Below are 18,315 nucleotides of genomic sequence, written 5' to 3'. Positions count from 1 at the left end.
TGTATATTACATATCTAATGTTGATATAGTAATAACGATACTGTTATTATATGTATATTGATCTGTGGGAAGGTATCAGTATATTACATTATATCTATTGTAGATATAGTAATAACGAAACTGTTATTATATGTACATTGATCTGTGGGAAGGTATCAGTATATTACATTGTATCCAATGTAGATATAGTAATAATGATATTGTTATTAAATGTATATTGGTCTGTGGGACTAAATCAGTATATTAAATTACATCTAATGTAGATATAGTAATAATGGTATTGTTATTAAATGTACATTGGTCTGTGGGATTAAATCAGTTTATTAAATTTCATCTGATGTAGATATAGTAATAATGATATTGTTATTAAATGTATATTACATATCTAATGTAGATATAGTAATAACGATACTGTTATTATATGTACATTGATCTGTGGGAAGGAATCAGTATATTGCAGGAGATCTAATGCAGATATAGTAATAACGATACTGTTATTAAGTGTTTATTACGTATCTAATGTAGATATAGTAATGACGATATTGTTTCAATCTTGCATTGATCTGTGGGAGGTGATCAGTATATTACATTATATCTAATGAAGATATAGTAATAATGATATTGTTATTAAATGTACATTGGTGTGTGGGAATCAGTCAGTATACTACATTACATCTGATGTAGATATATTAATAATGATATTGTTATTAAATGTATATTACATATCATATGTAGATATAGTAATAACGATACTGCCATTATATGTACATTGATCGGTGGGAAGGGATCATTATATTACATTATATCTAATGTAGATATAGTAATAACGATACTGCCATTAGATGTACATTGATCGGTGGGAAGGGATCATTATATTACATTATATCTAATGTAGATATAGTAATAACGATATTGTTATTAAATGTTCATTCATCTGTGGGATTAAATCAGTATATTAAATTGCATCTGACGTATATATAGTAATAATGGTATTGTTATTAAATGTACCTTGGTCTGTGGGATTAAATCAGTATATTACATTTCATCTAATGTAGATATAGTAATAATGATATTGATATTAAATGTATATTACATATCTAATGTAGATACAGTAATAACGATACTGTTATTATATGTACATTGATCTGTGGGAGGGAATCAGTATATTACATTATATCTATTTTAGATATAGTAATAACGAAACTGTTATTATTTGTACATTGATCTGGGGGTAGGGATCAGTATATTACATTATATCTAATGTAGATATAGTAATAATGATATTGTTACCAAAAGTACATTGATCTGTGCGAAGGCATCAGTATATTACATTATATCCAATGTAGATATAGTATAAATGATACTGTTATGCAATGTACATTGATCTGTGGGAAGGAATCAGTATATTGCAGGAGATCTAATGTAGATGTAGTAATAACGATACTGTTATTAAGTGTTTATTACGTATCTAATGTACATATAGTAATGACGATATTGTTACAATCTTGCATTGATCTGTGGGAAGTGATCAGTATATTACATTATATCTATTGTAGATATAGTATGATATTGTTATTAAATGTACATTGGTCTGTGGGAATAAATCAGTATATTACATTACATCTGATGTAGATATAGTAATAATGGTATTGTTATTAAATGTACATTGGTCTGTGGGATTAAATCGGTATATTAAATTACATCTTATGTAGATATAGTAATAATGATATTGTTATTAAATGTACATTGGTCTGTGGGGTTAAATCAGTATATTAAATTTCATCTGATGTAGATATAGTAGTAATGATATTGTTATTAAATGTGTATTACATATCTAATGTAGATATATAGTAATAACGATACTGCCATTACATGTACATTGATCGGTGGGAAGGGATCAGTATATTACATTATATCTAATTTAGATATAGTAATAATGAGATTGTTATTAAATGTACATTGGTCTGTGGGATTAAATCAGTATATTAAATTACCTCTGATGTAGATAGGGTAATAATGATATTGTTATTAAATGTACATTGGTCTGCGGGATTAAATCAGCATATTAAATTTCATCTGATGTAGATACAGTAATAGTGACATTGTTATTAAATGTATATTATATATCTAATGTAGATATAGTAATAACGATACTGTTATTATATGTACATTGATCTGTGGGATTAAATCAGTATATTAAATTTCATCTGATGTAGATATTGTAATAATGATATTGTTATTAAATGTATATTACATATCCAATGTTGATATAGTAATAACGATACTGTTATTATATGTATATTGATCTGTGGGAAGGTATCAGTATATTACATTATATCTATTGTAGATATAGTAATAACGAAACTGTTATTATATGTACATTGATCTGTGGGAAGGTATCAGTATATTACATTGTATCCAATGTAGATATAGTAATAATGATATTGTTATTAAATGTATATTGGTCTGTGGGATTAAATCAGTATATTAAATTACATCTAATGTAGATATAGTAATAATGGTATTGTTATTAAATGTACATTGGTCTGTGGGATTAAATCAGTTTATTAAATTTCATCTGATGTAGATATAGTAATAATGATATTGTTATTAAATGTATATTACATATCTAATGTAGATATAGTAATAACGATACTGTTATTATATGTACATTGATCTGTGGGAAGGAATCAGTATATTGCAGGAGATCTAATGCAGATATAGTAATAACGATACTGTTATTAAGTGTTTATTACGTATCTAATGTAGATATAGTAATGACGATATTGTTTCAATCTTGCATTGATCTGTGGGAGGTGATCAGTATATTACATTATATCTAATGAAGATATAGTAATAATGATATTGTTATTAAATGTACATTGGTGTGTGGGAATCAGTCAGTATACTACATTACATCTGATGTAGATATATTAATAATGATATTGTTATTAAATGTATATTACATATCATATGTAGATATAGTAATAACGATACTGCCATTATATGTACATTGATCGGTGGGAAGGGATCATTATATTACATTATATCTAATGTAGATATAGTAATAACGATACTGTTATTATATGTATATTGATCTGTGGGAAGGTATCAGTATATTACATTATATCTATAGTAGATATAGTAATAACGAAACTGTTATTATATGTACATTGATCTGTGGGAAGGTATCAGTACATTACATTGTATCCAATATAGATATAGTAATAATGATATTGTTATTAAATGTACATTGGTCTGTGGGAATAAATCAGTATATTACATTACATCTGATGTAGATATATTAATAATGATATTGTTATTAAATGTATATGACATATCAAATGTAGATATAGTAATAAAGATACTGTCATTATATGTACATTGATCGGTGGGAAGGGATCATTATATTACATTATATCTAATGTAGATATAGTAATAATGATATTGTTATTAAATGTACATTGGTCTGTGGGATTAAATCAGTATATTACATTTCATCTGATGTAGATATAGTAATAATGATATTGTTATTAAATATATATTACATATCTAATGTAGATATAGTAATAACGATACTGTTATTGTATGTACATTGATCTGTGGGTAGGGATCAGTATACTACATTATATGTAATGTAGACATAGTAATAATGATATTGTTACCTAAAATTACACTGATCTGTGGGAAGGCATCAGTATATTGCAGGAGATCCAATGCAGATATAGTAATAACGATACTGCCATTATATGTACATTGATCGGTGGGAAGGGATCATTATATTACATTATATCTAATGTAGATATAGTAATAATGATATTGTTATTAAATGTACATTGGTCTGTGGGATTAAATCAGTATATTACATTTCATCTGATGTAGATATAGTAATAATGATATTGTTATTAAATGTATATTACATATCTAATGTAGACATAGAAATAACGATACTGCCATTACATGTACATTGATCGGTGGGAAGGGACCAGTATATTACATTGTATCCAATGTAGATGTAGTAAGAACGAAACTGTTATTATATGTACATTGATCTGTGGGAAGGGATCATTATATTACATTATATCTAATGTAGATATAGTAATAACGATACTGTTATTACTATATCTACATTAGATATAATGTAATATAATGATCCCTTCCCACAGATCAATGTAATTTTCATAACAATATCATTATTACTATATCTACAATAGATATAATGTAATATACTGCTACCTTCCCACAGATCAATGTACATACAATAACAGTATCGTTATTACTATATCTACATTAGATATGTAATATACAACTAATAACAATATCATTATTACTATATCTACATCAGATGAAATGTAATATACTGATTTAATCCCACAGACCAATGTACATTTAATAACAATATCATTATTACTATATCTACATTAGATATAATGTTATATATTGATCCCTTCCCACCGATCAATGTACATATAATGGCAGTATCGTTATTACTATATCTCCATTTGATATGTAATATACATTCAATAACAATATCATTATTAATATATCTACATCAGATGTAATGTGATATACTGATTTATTCCCACAAACCAATGTACATTTAATAACAATATCATTATTACTATATCTACATTAGATATAATGTAATATACTTATCCCTTCCCACAGATCAATGTACATATGATAACAGTTTCGTTATTACTATATCTTCATTAGATATAATGTAATATACTGATCACTTCCCACAAATCAATGCACAGATTGTATCATTATTGTCATTACTATATCTACATTAGATACGTAATAAACACTTAATAACAGTGTCGTTACTACTGTATCTACATCAGATGTAGTGCAATATACTGATCCCTTCCCAGAGATCAATGTACATATAATAGCAGTTTCGTTATTACTATATCTACATTAGATCCGGGGGCGGTCGTCCACCGCAACCCGGCGCGTCCCCAGGTGGCGGATAGGGGAACGGCCAGCAGATATGCTGGTTAGCTGCGAAATAAAGGCCTCACGTTGGGGTGACGAATAAGCAGTCGCGGACCAAATGGACTAGGGGAAGGGACCCCAAATAATAAACCAATCATGGCGTTTTGCACAGAGTCAAATTCAGTTACGGTGCAGGGGCTCGGAACCCCAGTACCGGCGCCTGGTCAGGGTGGGCGAGCGGGCCCGCAGGCGTCGTTAACCGGCAACCGCAAAGCTGCAGCGGTGGACCACTTGGCCACTGCAGCCGCTCTGGCGACAAGTGACGTAGACACGACGAAAGTTCCACTCTCTCCCGCCATTGGCTCTATGGGAGAGGAGAGCCTATTGAAGGAGGTCCAGGAGGCGGAGTATAAGATGGAGCGCTGTTTGAAGGAGATGAAAGCCCTCATCGGTGTCATGCTTGCCGCCATAAAGAAGCAGCCAAATGTTAACAAAGACATTAAGTCTTCTCTTCCGAAGATGGAAGAGTTGCTTGACCTTCTCCATGAAGGCAGGCGCGCCAGTTCAGCCGGTCGTGAGAAACTGGTAAAGAAATTGGAAGTTCGGTTGAAGAAGCCGGCAGTCACTGCGAAGCATCACTCCTCGTCAGCGGCTGCTAGTACTCCCAAGAGGGCGGCAACCAGCCCACCGCTGCCTGTTACTGCGAACAAGCAAAAGAAGAAGAAGCCGGACCCTGCGGAACTCGGATGGACCACGGTCCAGCCCAGGAAGCGAAAGCAGGGGGGCGAGAAACAAGCTGGTACTCCCTCTTCCACTGCGAACGGGAAAGCTGCGGAGGTGGGGAAGAAGAAGAAAAGGAAACCCCAGGCAAGGAGGAAAGCAGAGGCAATCCTCCTCAAACCAAGTGGAGGCAAAACTTTCGCAGAAGTGCTTGGCACCATCCGCAAAAGTGTAAAACCAGAGGATTGCGGAGCGGAAGTGCGGTCCATTCGCCGCACCAGAGCGGGCGAGCTGCTGCTGGAGCTGCGCAACACGTCGCCCTACGCACGACTCGGATTCACCGATGCCTTGAAGAAGCCAGTCGGCGAGGACAGTGATGTCCGGGAATTGATCCCTAAAGACCGGATTGAGATTAGGGACATGGACGGTTGCACCAGCAAGGAGGAGGTGGAAACCGCATTGCGAAGTGTCCTCCCTGAATACGTCGGGGCCTTGGACATAGTGGTATTCCGGACCAACAACCAAGGCCAATGTATGGCGGTAGTCGCGATGGAACAACCAGCCGCTGTCAAAGTACTGCAGCTCTCACATATAAAAATTGGGTGGGTGAGCTGCAGAATAAGACGTCGCACCACAGTGTCCAGGTGTTATAAGTGCCTGGGCTATGGTCATGAGAGCCGGCAATGCAAGGGGCTAGACCGTAGTACCTTGTGCTTCAGATGTGGGACAGCGAACCACAGGAGTGCGGTGTGTAAAGCAATCCCTCGGTGCTTCTTATGCGCTGAGGCTCAAGAGAAACCGGAAGATTGCAAGCATGTGGCGGGATCCGGCACCTGTAAGGTGTTCCGAGAGGCCCTGCAGAAAGCTACCGGAAGATAATGATCCGCGTGTTGCAAGGTAACCTGCACCGCAGTCGATTGGCCCATGACCTACTTCCCCAGCTCTGCTACGAAAAGGACGCTGATATCGTCCTTATCAGCGAGCAGTACCGGGACAGAGCGGGGGCAGGTTGGTACACGGACGATCTTGGGACCGCAGCCATCTGGATACCCGATCCGCGACGGCTACCAGTGGCGCTGCACGGCGCGAAAAGCGGCCACGTTTGGGTAAGCAGCGGTGATGTGACCTACGTTAGCTGCTATTTTACCCCAAACGAGGCGATCGGGGACTTTCAAGCGAAGCTGGATGCACTGGAGGATACGATCCAGAGCACGGACAGGAGGATCATAGTGGCCGGCGACTTCAACGCTAAAGCCCTGGAATGGGGCATGGATTATCCAGATTCGAGGGGGAACCGGGTGATGGAAATGGTTTCCAGACGCGGCTTGATAGTTTTAAACACCGGCAATGCTACCACCTTCAGGAGACCGGGCTACAGAGAGACCATCATTGACATCTCCTTGGCGACGGAAAATTTGGCGGGACAGGTAGTAGGCTGGCACGTGATAGAAGACTTCACGGGCAGCGACCACCAATTTATTGTCTACCACGTTCACAGAGGCATAACGGCCTGCTCACAACCGAGGCAAGACCGCCCCGCTAGATGGAATGTTGCCAAGATGGACCGAGATGCTCTCGCTGCAGCGCTAACCGACGGACTAGGAGCGTTAAACGAGATCCCCTTAGACCTGAGGCCCCAAGACCGAGCGGAGAAGATAGCCGAAGCCACTATGAGCCTCATACAGCAGGCCTGCGCTCAGGCTGTCCCGAGGAAGCGCCAGGAGACTAGTAGACGTCCTGCGTATTGGTGGACCCGTGAAATAGCGGAACAAAGGAGCAACTGTCTCAGACTCCGAAGGTTGGCGCAAAGAGCACGGAGGCGTGACGCAGATCTAGCCGAAAGGGCGGCTGAATATGCAGCGGCTAAGAAGGCTTTGCGTCGTGCCATCAGAGTAAGCCAGCGCTCGTGCTGGAACGTCCTGTGCGAGGATCTGAACAGCGATCCGTGGGGATTAGGCTACCGCATCGTCACCCGCAAACTTGGGGCTCACTCCGAACGGGGGCCGAGCGACTCAGCGACGGTAGACAACATCGTCGATACTCTTTTCCCCACACACCCGAAGAGACCGGACACCCAGCACGACCCGAGTCTGCTGGAGGCGCCAGCCTTCACAGAGGATGAGCTCATCACCGCCGCAGCCGCACTACGGAATGGGAAAGCACCGGGGCCTGATGGGCTCCCTGCCGAGGTCATCAAGGCCGTGGCGAGCAGTCATCCGCAGCCCTTGCTGAGGATGTATAACTCGTGCCTGAACGCGGGCGTTTTTTACTCTCGCTGGAAGGTGGCGAGGCTGGCACTCATTAGTAAGGGTAAAGGGCCACCGGACGCACCATCGTCCTACCGGCCCCTGTGTATGCTCGACACCGCAGGGAAGCTGATGGAGAAGCTGCTGAAACCACGTCTCTTGGCAGCCGTGGAAGAGGCCGGTGGCTTAGCCGATCGTCAGTTCGGCTTCCGACGAGGGAAATCCACCATCGGCGCCATCGCGAGAGTGGTTGAGGCGGCGAAGAGCACAGAGAGAGGTAATCATTTCTCACGTCCATTGTGCCTTTTAGTTACGCTTGACGTGAGAAATGCCTTCAATACTGTGAGATGGATAGACGCTTTAGCTTCACTGAAGAGAGACTTCAGGGTCCCAGAATACATTTACCGCATTCTGGAAAATTATCTGAAGGACCGTTTTCTTGTCTACGATACGCAGGACGGCCCGAGGACAAAGGAGCTGACGGCTGGCGCGGCGCAAGGCTCCATACTGGGTCCCGACATATGGAACATTTTTTATGACGGGATCCTACGCATGGAGATGCCCGAAGGATGCACCCTTGTCGGGTACGCGGACGACGTGGCGGCTATTATTATTGCCCGCACGGTCGAAGAGCTGCAGATGCGCCTCAACCAGGTAATGCGCCGGGTGCGCTCCTGGATGGAGGAGCATGGCCTGCAACTAGCAGCTACGAAGACGGAGCTGGTGCTGCTTACCAAGAAGCGTATCCCGACCCTTATTCCTATGCTGGTTGAGGACGCAACGGTAGTGACCAAGGCCTCGGTTAAATATCTAGGGGTCACCTTAGATTCGAAGCTCTCCTTCTGGGAGCACATAAGGAGAGGCGCTGACAAAGCCGCAATGATAACCTCGGCCATGGCGAGGTTAATGAGAAACATCGGTGGACCTCGCCCCAGCAAAAGGCGCCTCTTGCTACGCGCAGCGGAATCCATCATGCTGTACGGAGCGGAAATTTGGGCAGACGCTCTTAAAATAGAAAAGTACCGACGGCGCATGGCAGCGGTGCAGCGAAGGGGCGCCCTACGTATCGCCTGCGCATACCGCACCGTGTCGGAAGCTGCCATCATGGTCATCGCTGGCGCGATGCCCATAGACCTTCAGGCGCACGAGCGGAAACGTATCTATGAAGATCAGCCTCTGCTCGGTAAGGACAATGCCAGGGCAACCGCAAAAACACAGGCGCTACATGCCTGGCAGTTAAGATGGCAGGACGATCAAAGAGGCAGATGGACCGCCCGGCTGATACCAAACTTGATGCCGTGGGTTACTCGCCAGCATGGCGAGACCAACTATTATTTAACGCAATTCCTAACAGGGCACGGCCTTTTCAGAGACTATCTTCACAAGATGGGGAAGGTAGCATCGCCGGGCTGCGCCCACTGTCGGGACAACACAGACAGCGTGCTCCACACCTTTTTCTTTTGCCAAGCATGGAGCACACACAGGCGAGATGTCGAAGCCACACTAGGCCACATCACCCCGGAGAATATAGTCTCGAAGATGCTCGAGAACGATGTCGCCTGGGCAAAGGTCGCCACATTCGTGGAATCCGTCTTGCGACGGAAAAAGCAGAAGGAGGACGCCTTAGGGACGTAAGAACGCCGAGCGTCAAGACGACGCTGAAGTGGACCCCACCCGGAAGTAATGTGATAAACGGTGCCCGGGTGGACTAGGTCCTGGCAAAGGAGGTAGGGTTTTAGTAGGTATACTCGGGCTAAATCCGAGGGAGCCCCACACTACCCGGCCGGACCCGACTATGGTGGGCCAACCGGGTGTGCAATAATGCATTTCCCTCCCTCCATAAAAAAAAAAAAAAAAAAAAAAAAAAATATCTACATTAGAGATAATGTAATATACTGATTACTTCATACAGATCTGTGGACATTTAGTAACAATATCATTCCTACTATATCTGCGTTAGATATGTAATATACATTTAATAACAATATCATTATTACTATATCTGCATTAGATATGTGATATACATTGTATAACAATATCATTATTACTATATGTGCATTAGGTGTGTAATGTACATTTAATAACAATATCATTAGTACCATATCTGAATTAGATATGTAATATACACTTAATAACAATATCATTATTTCTATATCTGCATTAGATATGTGATATACATTTAATAACAATATCATTAATACTATATCTGCATTGGATATGTAGTATACATTTAATAACAATATCATTATTACTACTATATCTTCATTAGATACAATGTAATATACTGATACCTTCCTACAGATCTATGGACATTTAGTAACAATATCATGCCTACTATATCTGCGTTAGATATGTAATATACATTTAATAACAATATCATTATTACTATATCAGCATTAGATATGTAATATACATTAAATAACAATATCATTATTACTGTATCTGCATTAGATATGTAATATACATTTAACAACAATATCATTATTACTGTATCTACATTAGAAATAATGTAATATACTGATTACTTCGTACAGATCTATGGACATTTCGTAACAATATCATTCCTACTATATCTGCGTTAGATACGTAATATACATTTAATAACAATATCATTAATACTATATGTGCATTAGGTGTGTAATATACATTTAATAACAATATCATTGGTACCATATCTGAATTAGATATGTAATATACACTTAATAACAATATCATTATTACTATATCTGCATTAGATACGTGATATACATTTAATAACAATATCATTATTGCTATATCTGCATTGGATATGTAATATACATTTAATAACAATATCATTATTACTATTATATCTTCATTAGATATAATGTAATATACTTATAACTTCTACAGATGTATGGACATTTTGCAACAATATCATTACTACTATATCTGCGTTAGATATGTAATACACATTTAATAACATTATCTTTATTACTATATCAGCATTAGATATGCAATATACATTGTATAACAATATCATTATTACTATATGTGCATTAGGTGTGTAATACACATTTGATAACAATATCATTATTACCATATCTGAATTAGATATGTAATATACACTTAATAACAATATCATTATTACTATATCTGCATTAGATATGTGATATTGATTTAATAACAATATCATTATTACTATATCTGCGTTAGATATGTAATATACATTTAATATCAATATCATTATTACTATATCAGCATTAGATATGTAATATACATTGTATAACAATATCATTATTACTATATGTGCATTAGGTGTGTAATATACATTTGATAACAATATCATTATTACCATATCTGAATTAGATATGTAATTTACACTTAATAACAATATCATTATTACTATATCTGCATTAGATATGTGATATACATTTCATAACAATATCATTATTACTATATCTGCATTAGAAGTAATGTAATATACTGATTACTTCATACAGATCTATGGACATTTAGTAACAATATCATTCCTACTATGTCTGCGTTAGATATGTAATATACATTTAATAACAATATCATTATTACTATATCTGCATTAGATATGTAATATACATTGTATAACAATGCCATTATTACCATATGTGCATTAGGTGTGTAATATACATTTAATAACAATATCGTTATTACCATATCTGAATTAGATATGTAATATACACTTAATAACAATATCATTATTACTATATCTGCATTAGATATGTGATATACATTTAATAACAATATCATTATTGCTATATCTGCATTGGATATGTAATATACATTTAATAACAATATCATTATTACTACTATATCTCCATTAGATATAATGTAATATACTTATACCTTCTACAGATCTATGGACATTTTGCAACAATATGATTGCTACTTTATCTGCGTTAGATATGTAATATACATTTAATAACAATATCATTATTACTATATCTGCATTAGATATGTAATATACATTGTATAACAATGCCATTATTACCATATGTGCATTAGGTGTGTAATATACATTTAATAACAATATCGTTATTACCATATCTGAATTAGATATGTTATATACACTTAATAACAATATCATTATTACTATATCTGCATTAGATATGTGATATACATTTAACAACAATATCATTATTACTATATCTGCATTTGATATGTGATATACATTTAATAACAATATCATTATTGCTATATCTGCATTGGATATGTAATATATATTTAATAACAATATCATTATTACTATATCTGCATTAGATATGTAATATACGTTTAATAACAATATCATTATTACTATATCAGCATTAGATATGTAATATACATTTAACAACAATACAATTATTACTATATCTGCATTAGATATGTAATATACACTTACTAACAATATCATTATTACTATATGTGCATTAGGTGTGTAATATACATTTAATAACAATATCATTGGTACCATATCTGAATTAGATATGTAATATACACTTAATAACAATATCATTATTACTATATCTGCATTAGATATGTGATATACATTTAATAACAATATCATTATTGCTATATCTGCATTGGATATGTATATACATTTAATAACAATATCATTATTACTATTATATCTTCATTAGATATAATGTAATATACTTATACCTTCTACAGATCTATGAACATTTCGCAACAATATCATTACTACTATATCTGCGTTAGATATGTAATACACATTTAATAACATTATCTTTATTACTATATCAGCATTAGATATGCAATATACATTGTATAACAATATCATTATTACTATATGTGCATTAGGTGTGTAATACACATCTGATAACAATATCATTATTACCATATCTGAATTAGATATGTAATATACACTTAATAACAATATCATTATTACTATATCTGCATTAGATATGTGATATTGATTTAATAACAATATCATTATTACTATATCTGCGTTAGATATGTAATATACATTTAATAACAATATCATTATTACTATATCTGCATTAGATATGTAATATACATTGTATAACAATGCCATTATTACTATATGTGCATTAGGTGTGTAATATACATTTAATAACAATATCGTTATTACCATATCTGAATTAGATATGTAATATACACTTAATAACAATATCATTATTACTATATCTGCATTAGATATGTGATATACATTTAATAACAATATCATTATTGCTATATCTGCATTGGATATGTAATATACATTTAATAACAATATCATTATTACTACTATATCTTCATTAGATATAATGTAATATACTTATACCTTCTACAGATCTATGGACATTTTGCAACAATATGATTGCTACTTTATCTGCGTTAGATATGTAATATACGTTTAATAACAATATCATTATTACTATACCAGCATTAGATATGTAATATACATTGTATAACAATATCATTATTACTATATGTGCATGAGGTGTGTAATATACATTTAATAGCCATATCATTAGTACCATATAAGAATTAGATATGTAATATACATTAAATAACAATATCATTATTACTGTATCTGCATTAGATATGTAATGCACATTTAACAACAATATCATTATTACTATATCTGCATTAGATATGTGATATACATTGTATAACAATATCATTATTACTATATGTGCATTAGGTGTGTAATATTCATTTAATAACAATATCATTAGTACCATATCGGAATTAGATATGTAATATACACTTAATAACAATATCATTATTACTATATCTGCATTAGATATGTGATATACATTTAATAACAATATCATTATTGCTATATCTGCATTGGATATGTAGTATACATTTAATAACAATATCATTATTACTATATCAGCATTAGATATGTAATATACATTTAACTACAATATCATTATTACTATATCTGCATTAGATATGTGATATACATTTAATAACAATATCATTATTACTATATCTGCATTAGATATGTAATATATGGATATCTTCCTACAGATCAATGTACATTTAGTAATAATGTTATTATTACTATATCTGCATTAGATATGTAATATACATTTAATAACAATATCATTATTACTACTATATCTTCATTAGATATAATGTAATATACTGATACCTTCCTACAGATCTATGGACATTTAGTAACAATATCATTCCTACTATATCTGCGTTAGATATGTAATATACATTTAATAACAATATCATTATTACTACTATATCTTCATTAGATATAATGTAATATACTGATACCTTCCTACAGATCTATGGACATTTAGTAACAATATCATTCCTACTATATCTGCGTTAGATATGTAATATACATTTAAAAACAATATCATTACTACTATATCAGCATTAGATATGTGATATACATTTAATAACAATATCAATATTACTATATCTGCATTAGATATGTAATATACATTTAATAACAATATCATTATTACTACTATATCTTCATTAGATATAATGTAATATACTGATACCTTCCTACAGATCTATGGACATTTAGTAACAATATCAGTCCTACTATATCTGCGTTAGATATGTAATATACATTTAATAACAATATCATTATTACTACTATATCTTCATTAGATATAATGTAATATACTGATACCTTCCTACAGATCTATGGACATTTAGTAACAATATCATTCCTACTATATCTGCGTTAGATATGTAATATACATTTAATAACAATATCATTATTACTATATCTGCATTAGATATGTGATATACATTTAATAACAATATCATTATTGCTATATCTGCATTGGATATGTAATATACATTTAATAACAATATCATTATTACTACTATATTTTCATTAGATATAATGTAATATACTGATACCTTCCTATAGATCTATGGACATTTAGTAACAATATCATGCCTACTATATCTGCGTTAGATATGTAATATACATTTAACAACAATATCATTATTACTATGTCAGCATTAGATATGTAATGTACATTGTATAACAATATCATTATTACTATATGTGCATGAGGTGTGTAATATACATTTAATGACAATATCATTATTACCATATAAGAATTAGATATGTAATATACATTAAATAACAATATCCTTATTACTATATCTGCATTAGATATGTGATATAAATTTAATAACAATATCATTATTTCTATATCTGCATTAGATATGTAATATACATTTAATAACAATATCATTATTACTATATCAGCATTAGATATGTAATATACATTTAACAACAATATCATTATTACTATATCTGCATTAGATATGTGATATACATTTAATAACAATATCATTATTGCTATATCTGCATTGGATATGTAATATACATTTAATATCAATATCATTATTACTATATCAGCATTAGATATGTAATAAACATTGTATAACAATATCATTATTACTATATGTGCATGAGGTGTGTAATATACATTTAATAGCCATATCATTAGTACCATATAAGAATTAGATATGTAATATACATTAAATAACAATATCATTATTACTGTATCTGCATTAGATATGTAATGTACATTTAACAACAATATCATTATTACTATATCTACATTAGCCGGGGGCGGTCGTCCACCGCAACCCGGCGCGTCCCCAGGTGGCGGATAGGGGAACGGCCAGCAGATATGCTGGTTAGCTGCGAAATAAATGCCTCACGTTGGGGTGACGAATAAGCAGTCGCGGACCAAATGGACTAGGGGAAGGGACCCCAAATAATAAACCAATCATGGCGTTTTGCACAGAGTCAAATTCAGTTACGGTGCAGGGGCTCGGAACCCCAGTACCGGCGCCTGGTCAGGGTGGGCGAGCGGGCCCGCAGGCGTCGTTAACCGGCAACCGCAAAGCTGCAGCGGTGGACCACTTGGCCACTGCAGCCGCTCTGGCGACAAGTGACGTAGACACGACGAAAGTTCCACTCTCTCCCTCCATTGGCTCTATGGGAGAGGAGAGCCTATTGAAGGAGGTCCAGGAGGCGGAGTATAAGATGGAGCGCTGTTTGAAGGAGATGAAAGCCCTCATCGGTGTCATGCTTGCCGCCATAAAGAAGCAGCCAAATGTCAACAAAGACATTAAGTCTTCTCTTCCGAAGATGGAAGAGTTGCTTGACCTTCTCCATGAAGGCAGGCGCGCCAGTTCAGCCGGTCGTGAGAAACTGGTAAAGAAATTGGAAGTTCGGTTGAAGAAGCCGGCAGTCACTGCGAAACATCACTCCTCGTCAGCGGCTGCTAGTACTCCCAAGAGGGCGGCAACCAGCCCACCGCTGCCTGTTACTGCGAACAAGCAAAAGAAGAAGAAGCCGGACCCTGCGGAACTCGGATGGACCACGGTCCAGCCCAGGAAGCGAAAGCAGGGGGGCGAGAAACAGGTGGGTACTCCCTCTTCCACTGCGAACGGGAAAGCTGCGGAGGTGGGGAAGAAGAAGAAAAGGAAACCCCAGGCAAGGAGGAAAGCAGAGGCAATCCTCCTCAAACCAAGTGGAGGCAAAACTTTTGCAGAAGTGCTTGGCACCATCCGCAAAAGTGTGAAGCCGGAGGATTGCGGAGCGGAAGTGCGGTCCATTCGCCGCACCAGAGCGGGCGAGCTGCTGCTGGAGCTGCGCAACACGTCCCCCAACGCACGACTCGGATTCACCGATGCCTTGAAGAAGGCAGTCGGCGAGGACAGTGATGTCCGGGAATTGATCCCTAAAGACCGGATTGAGATTAGGGACATGGACGGTTGCACCAGCAAGGAGGAGGTGGAAACCGCATTGCGAAGTGTCCTCCCTGAATACGTCGGGGCCTTGGACATAGTGGTATTCCGGACCAACAACCAAGGCCAATGTATGGCGGTAGTCGCGATGGAACAACCAGCCGCTGTCAAAGTACTGCAGCTCTCACATATAAAAATTGGGTGGGTGAGCTGCAGAATAAGACGTCGCACCACAGTGTCCAGGTGTTATAAGTGCCTGGGCTATGGTCATGAGAGCCGGCAATGCAAGGGGCTAGACCGTAGTACCTTGTGCTTCAGATGTGGGACAGCGAACCACAGGAGTGCGGTGTGTAAAGCAATCCCTCGGTGCTTCTTATGCGCTGAGGGTCAAGAGAAACCGGAAGATTGCAAGCATGTGGCGGGATCCGGCACCTGTAAGGTGTTCCGAGAGGCCCTGCAGAAAGCTACCGGAAGATAATGATCCGCGTGATGCAAGGTAACCTGCACCGCAGTCGATTGGCCCATGACCTACTTCCCCAGCTCTGCTACGAAAAGGACGCTGATATCGTCCTTATCAGCGAGCAGTACCGGGACAGAGCGGGCGCAGGTTGGTACACGGACGATCTTGGGACCGCAGCCATCTGGATACCCGATCCGCGACGGCTACCAGTGGCGCTGCACGGCGCGAAAAGCGGCCACGTTTGGGTAAGCAGCGGTGATGTGACCTACGTTAGCTGCTATTTTACCCCAAACGAGGCGATCGGGGACTTTCAAGCGAAGCTGGATGCACTGGAGGATACGATCCAGAGCACGGACAGGAGGATCATAGTGGCCGGCGACTTCAACGCTAAAGCCCTGGAATGGGGCATGGATTATCCAGATTCGAGGGGGAACCGGGTAATGGAAATGGTTTCCAGACGCGGCTTGATAGTTTTAAACACCGGCAATGCTACCACCTTCAGGAGACCGGGCTACAGAGAGACCATCATTGACATCTCCTTGGCGACGGAAAATTTGGCGGGACAGGTAGTAGGCTGGCACGTGACAGAAGACTTCACGGGCAGCGACCACCAATTTATTGTCTACCACGTTCACAGAGGCATAACGGCCTGCTCACAACCGAGGCAAGACCGCCCCGCTAGATGGAATGTTGCCAAGATGAACCGAGATGCTCTCGCTGCAGCGCTAACCGACGGACTAGGAGCGTTAAACGAGATCCCCTTAGACCTGAGGCCCCAAGACCGAGCGGAGAAGATAGCCGAAGCCACTATGAGCCTCATACAGCAGGCCTGCGCTCAGGCTGTCCCGAGGAAGCGCCAGGAGACTAGTAGACGTCCTGCGTATTGGTGGACCCGTGAAATAGCGGAACAAAGGAGCAACTGTCTCAGACTCCGAAGGTTGGCGCAAAGAGCACGGAGGCGTGACGCAGATCTAGCCGAAAGGGCGGCTGAATATGCAGCGGCTAAGAAGGCTTTGCGTCGTGCCATCAGAGTAAGCCAGCGCTCGTGCTGGAACGCCCTGTGCGAGGATCTGAACAGCGATCCGTGGGGATTAGGCTACCGCATCGTCACCCGCAAACTTGGGGCTCACTCCGAACGGGGGCCGAGCGACTCAGCGACGGTAGACAACATCGTCGATACTCTTTTCCCCACACACCCGAAGAGACCGGACACCCAGCACGACCCGAGTCTTCTGGAGGCGCCAGCCTTCACAG

The 18,315-nt window shown here is 37.8% G+C and overlaps 1 protein-coding gene across 1 annotated transcript; it reads left to right on the top strand.

Annotated features, from left to right (window-relative positions):
• The first annotated feature begins 15,636 nt into the window (after positions 1 to 15,636).
• On the top strand, positions 15,637 to 17,079 carry LOC123988938. The gene has a single exon (XM_046289697.1). The coding sequence runs from the start codon at positions 15,637 to 15,639 to the stop codon at positions 17,077 to 17,079; it is 1,443 nt and encodes a 480-aa protein (XP_046145653.1).
• The last annotated feature ends 1,236 nt before the right edge of the window (positions 17,080 to 18,315 follow it).

This window comes from Osmia bicornis, unplaced genomic scaffold (assembly GCF_907164935.1).
Source record: "Osmia bicornis bicornis unplaced genomic scaffold, iOsmBic2.1, whole genome shotgun sequence".
Lineage (NCBI taxonomy): Eukaryota > Metazoa > Arthropoda > Insecta > Hymenoptera > Megachilidae > Osmia > Osmia bicornis.
This window is presented reverse-complemented; position numbering and strand designations above follow the sequence as displayed.

Coding starts and splice junctions, on each gene's coding strand:
- LOC123988938 (XM_046289697.1), top strand. CDS start 15,637: ATGGCGTTTTGCACAGAGTCAAATTCAGTTACGGTGCAGGGGCTCGGA.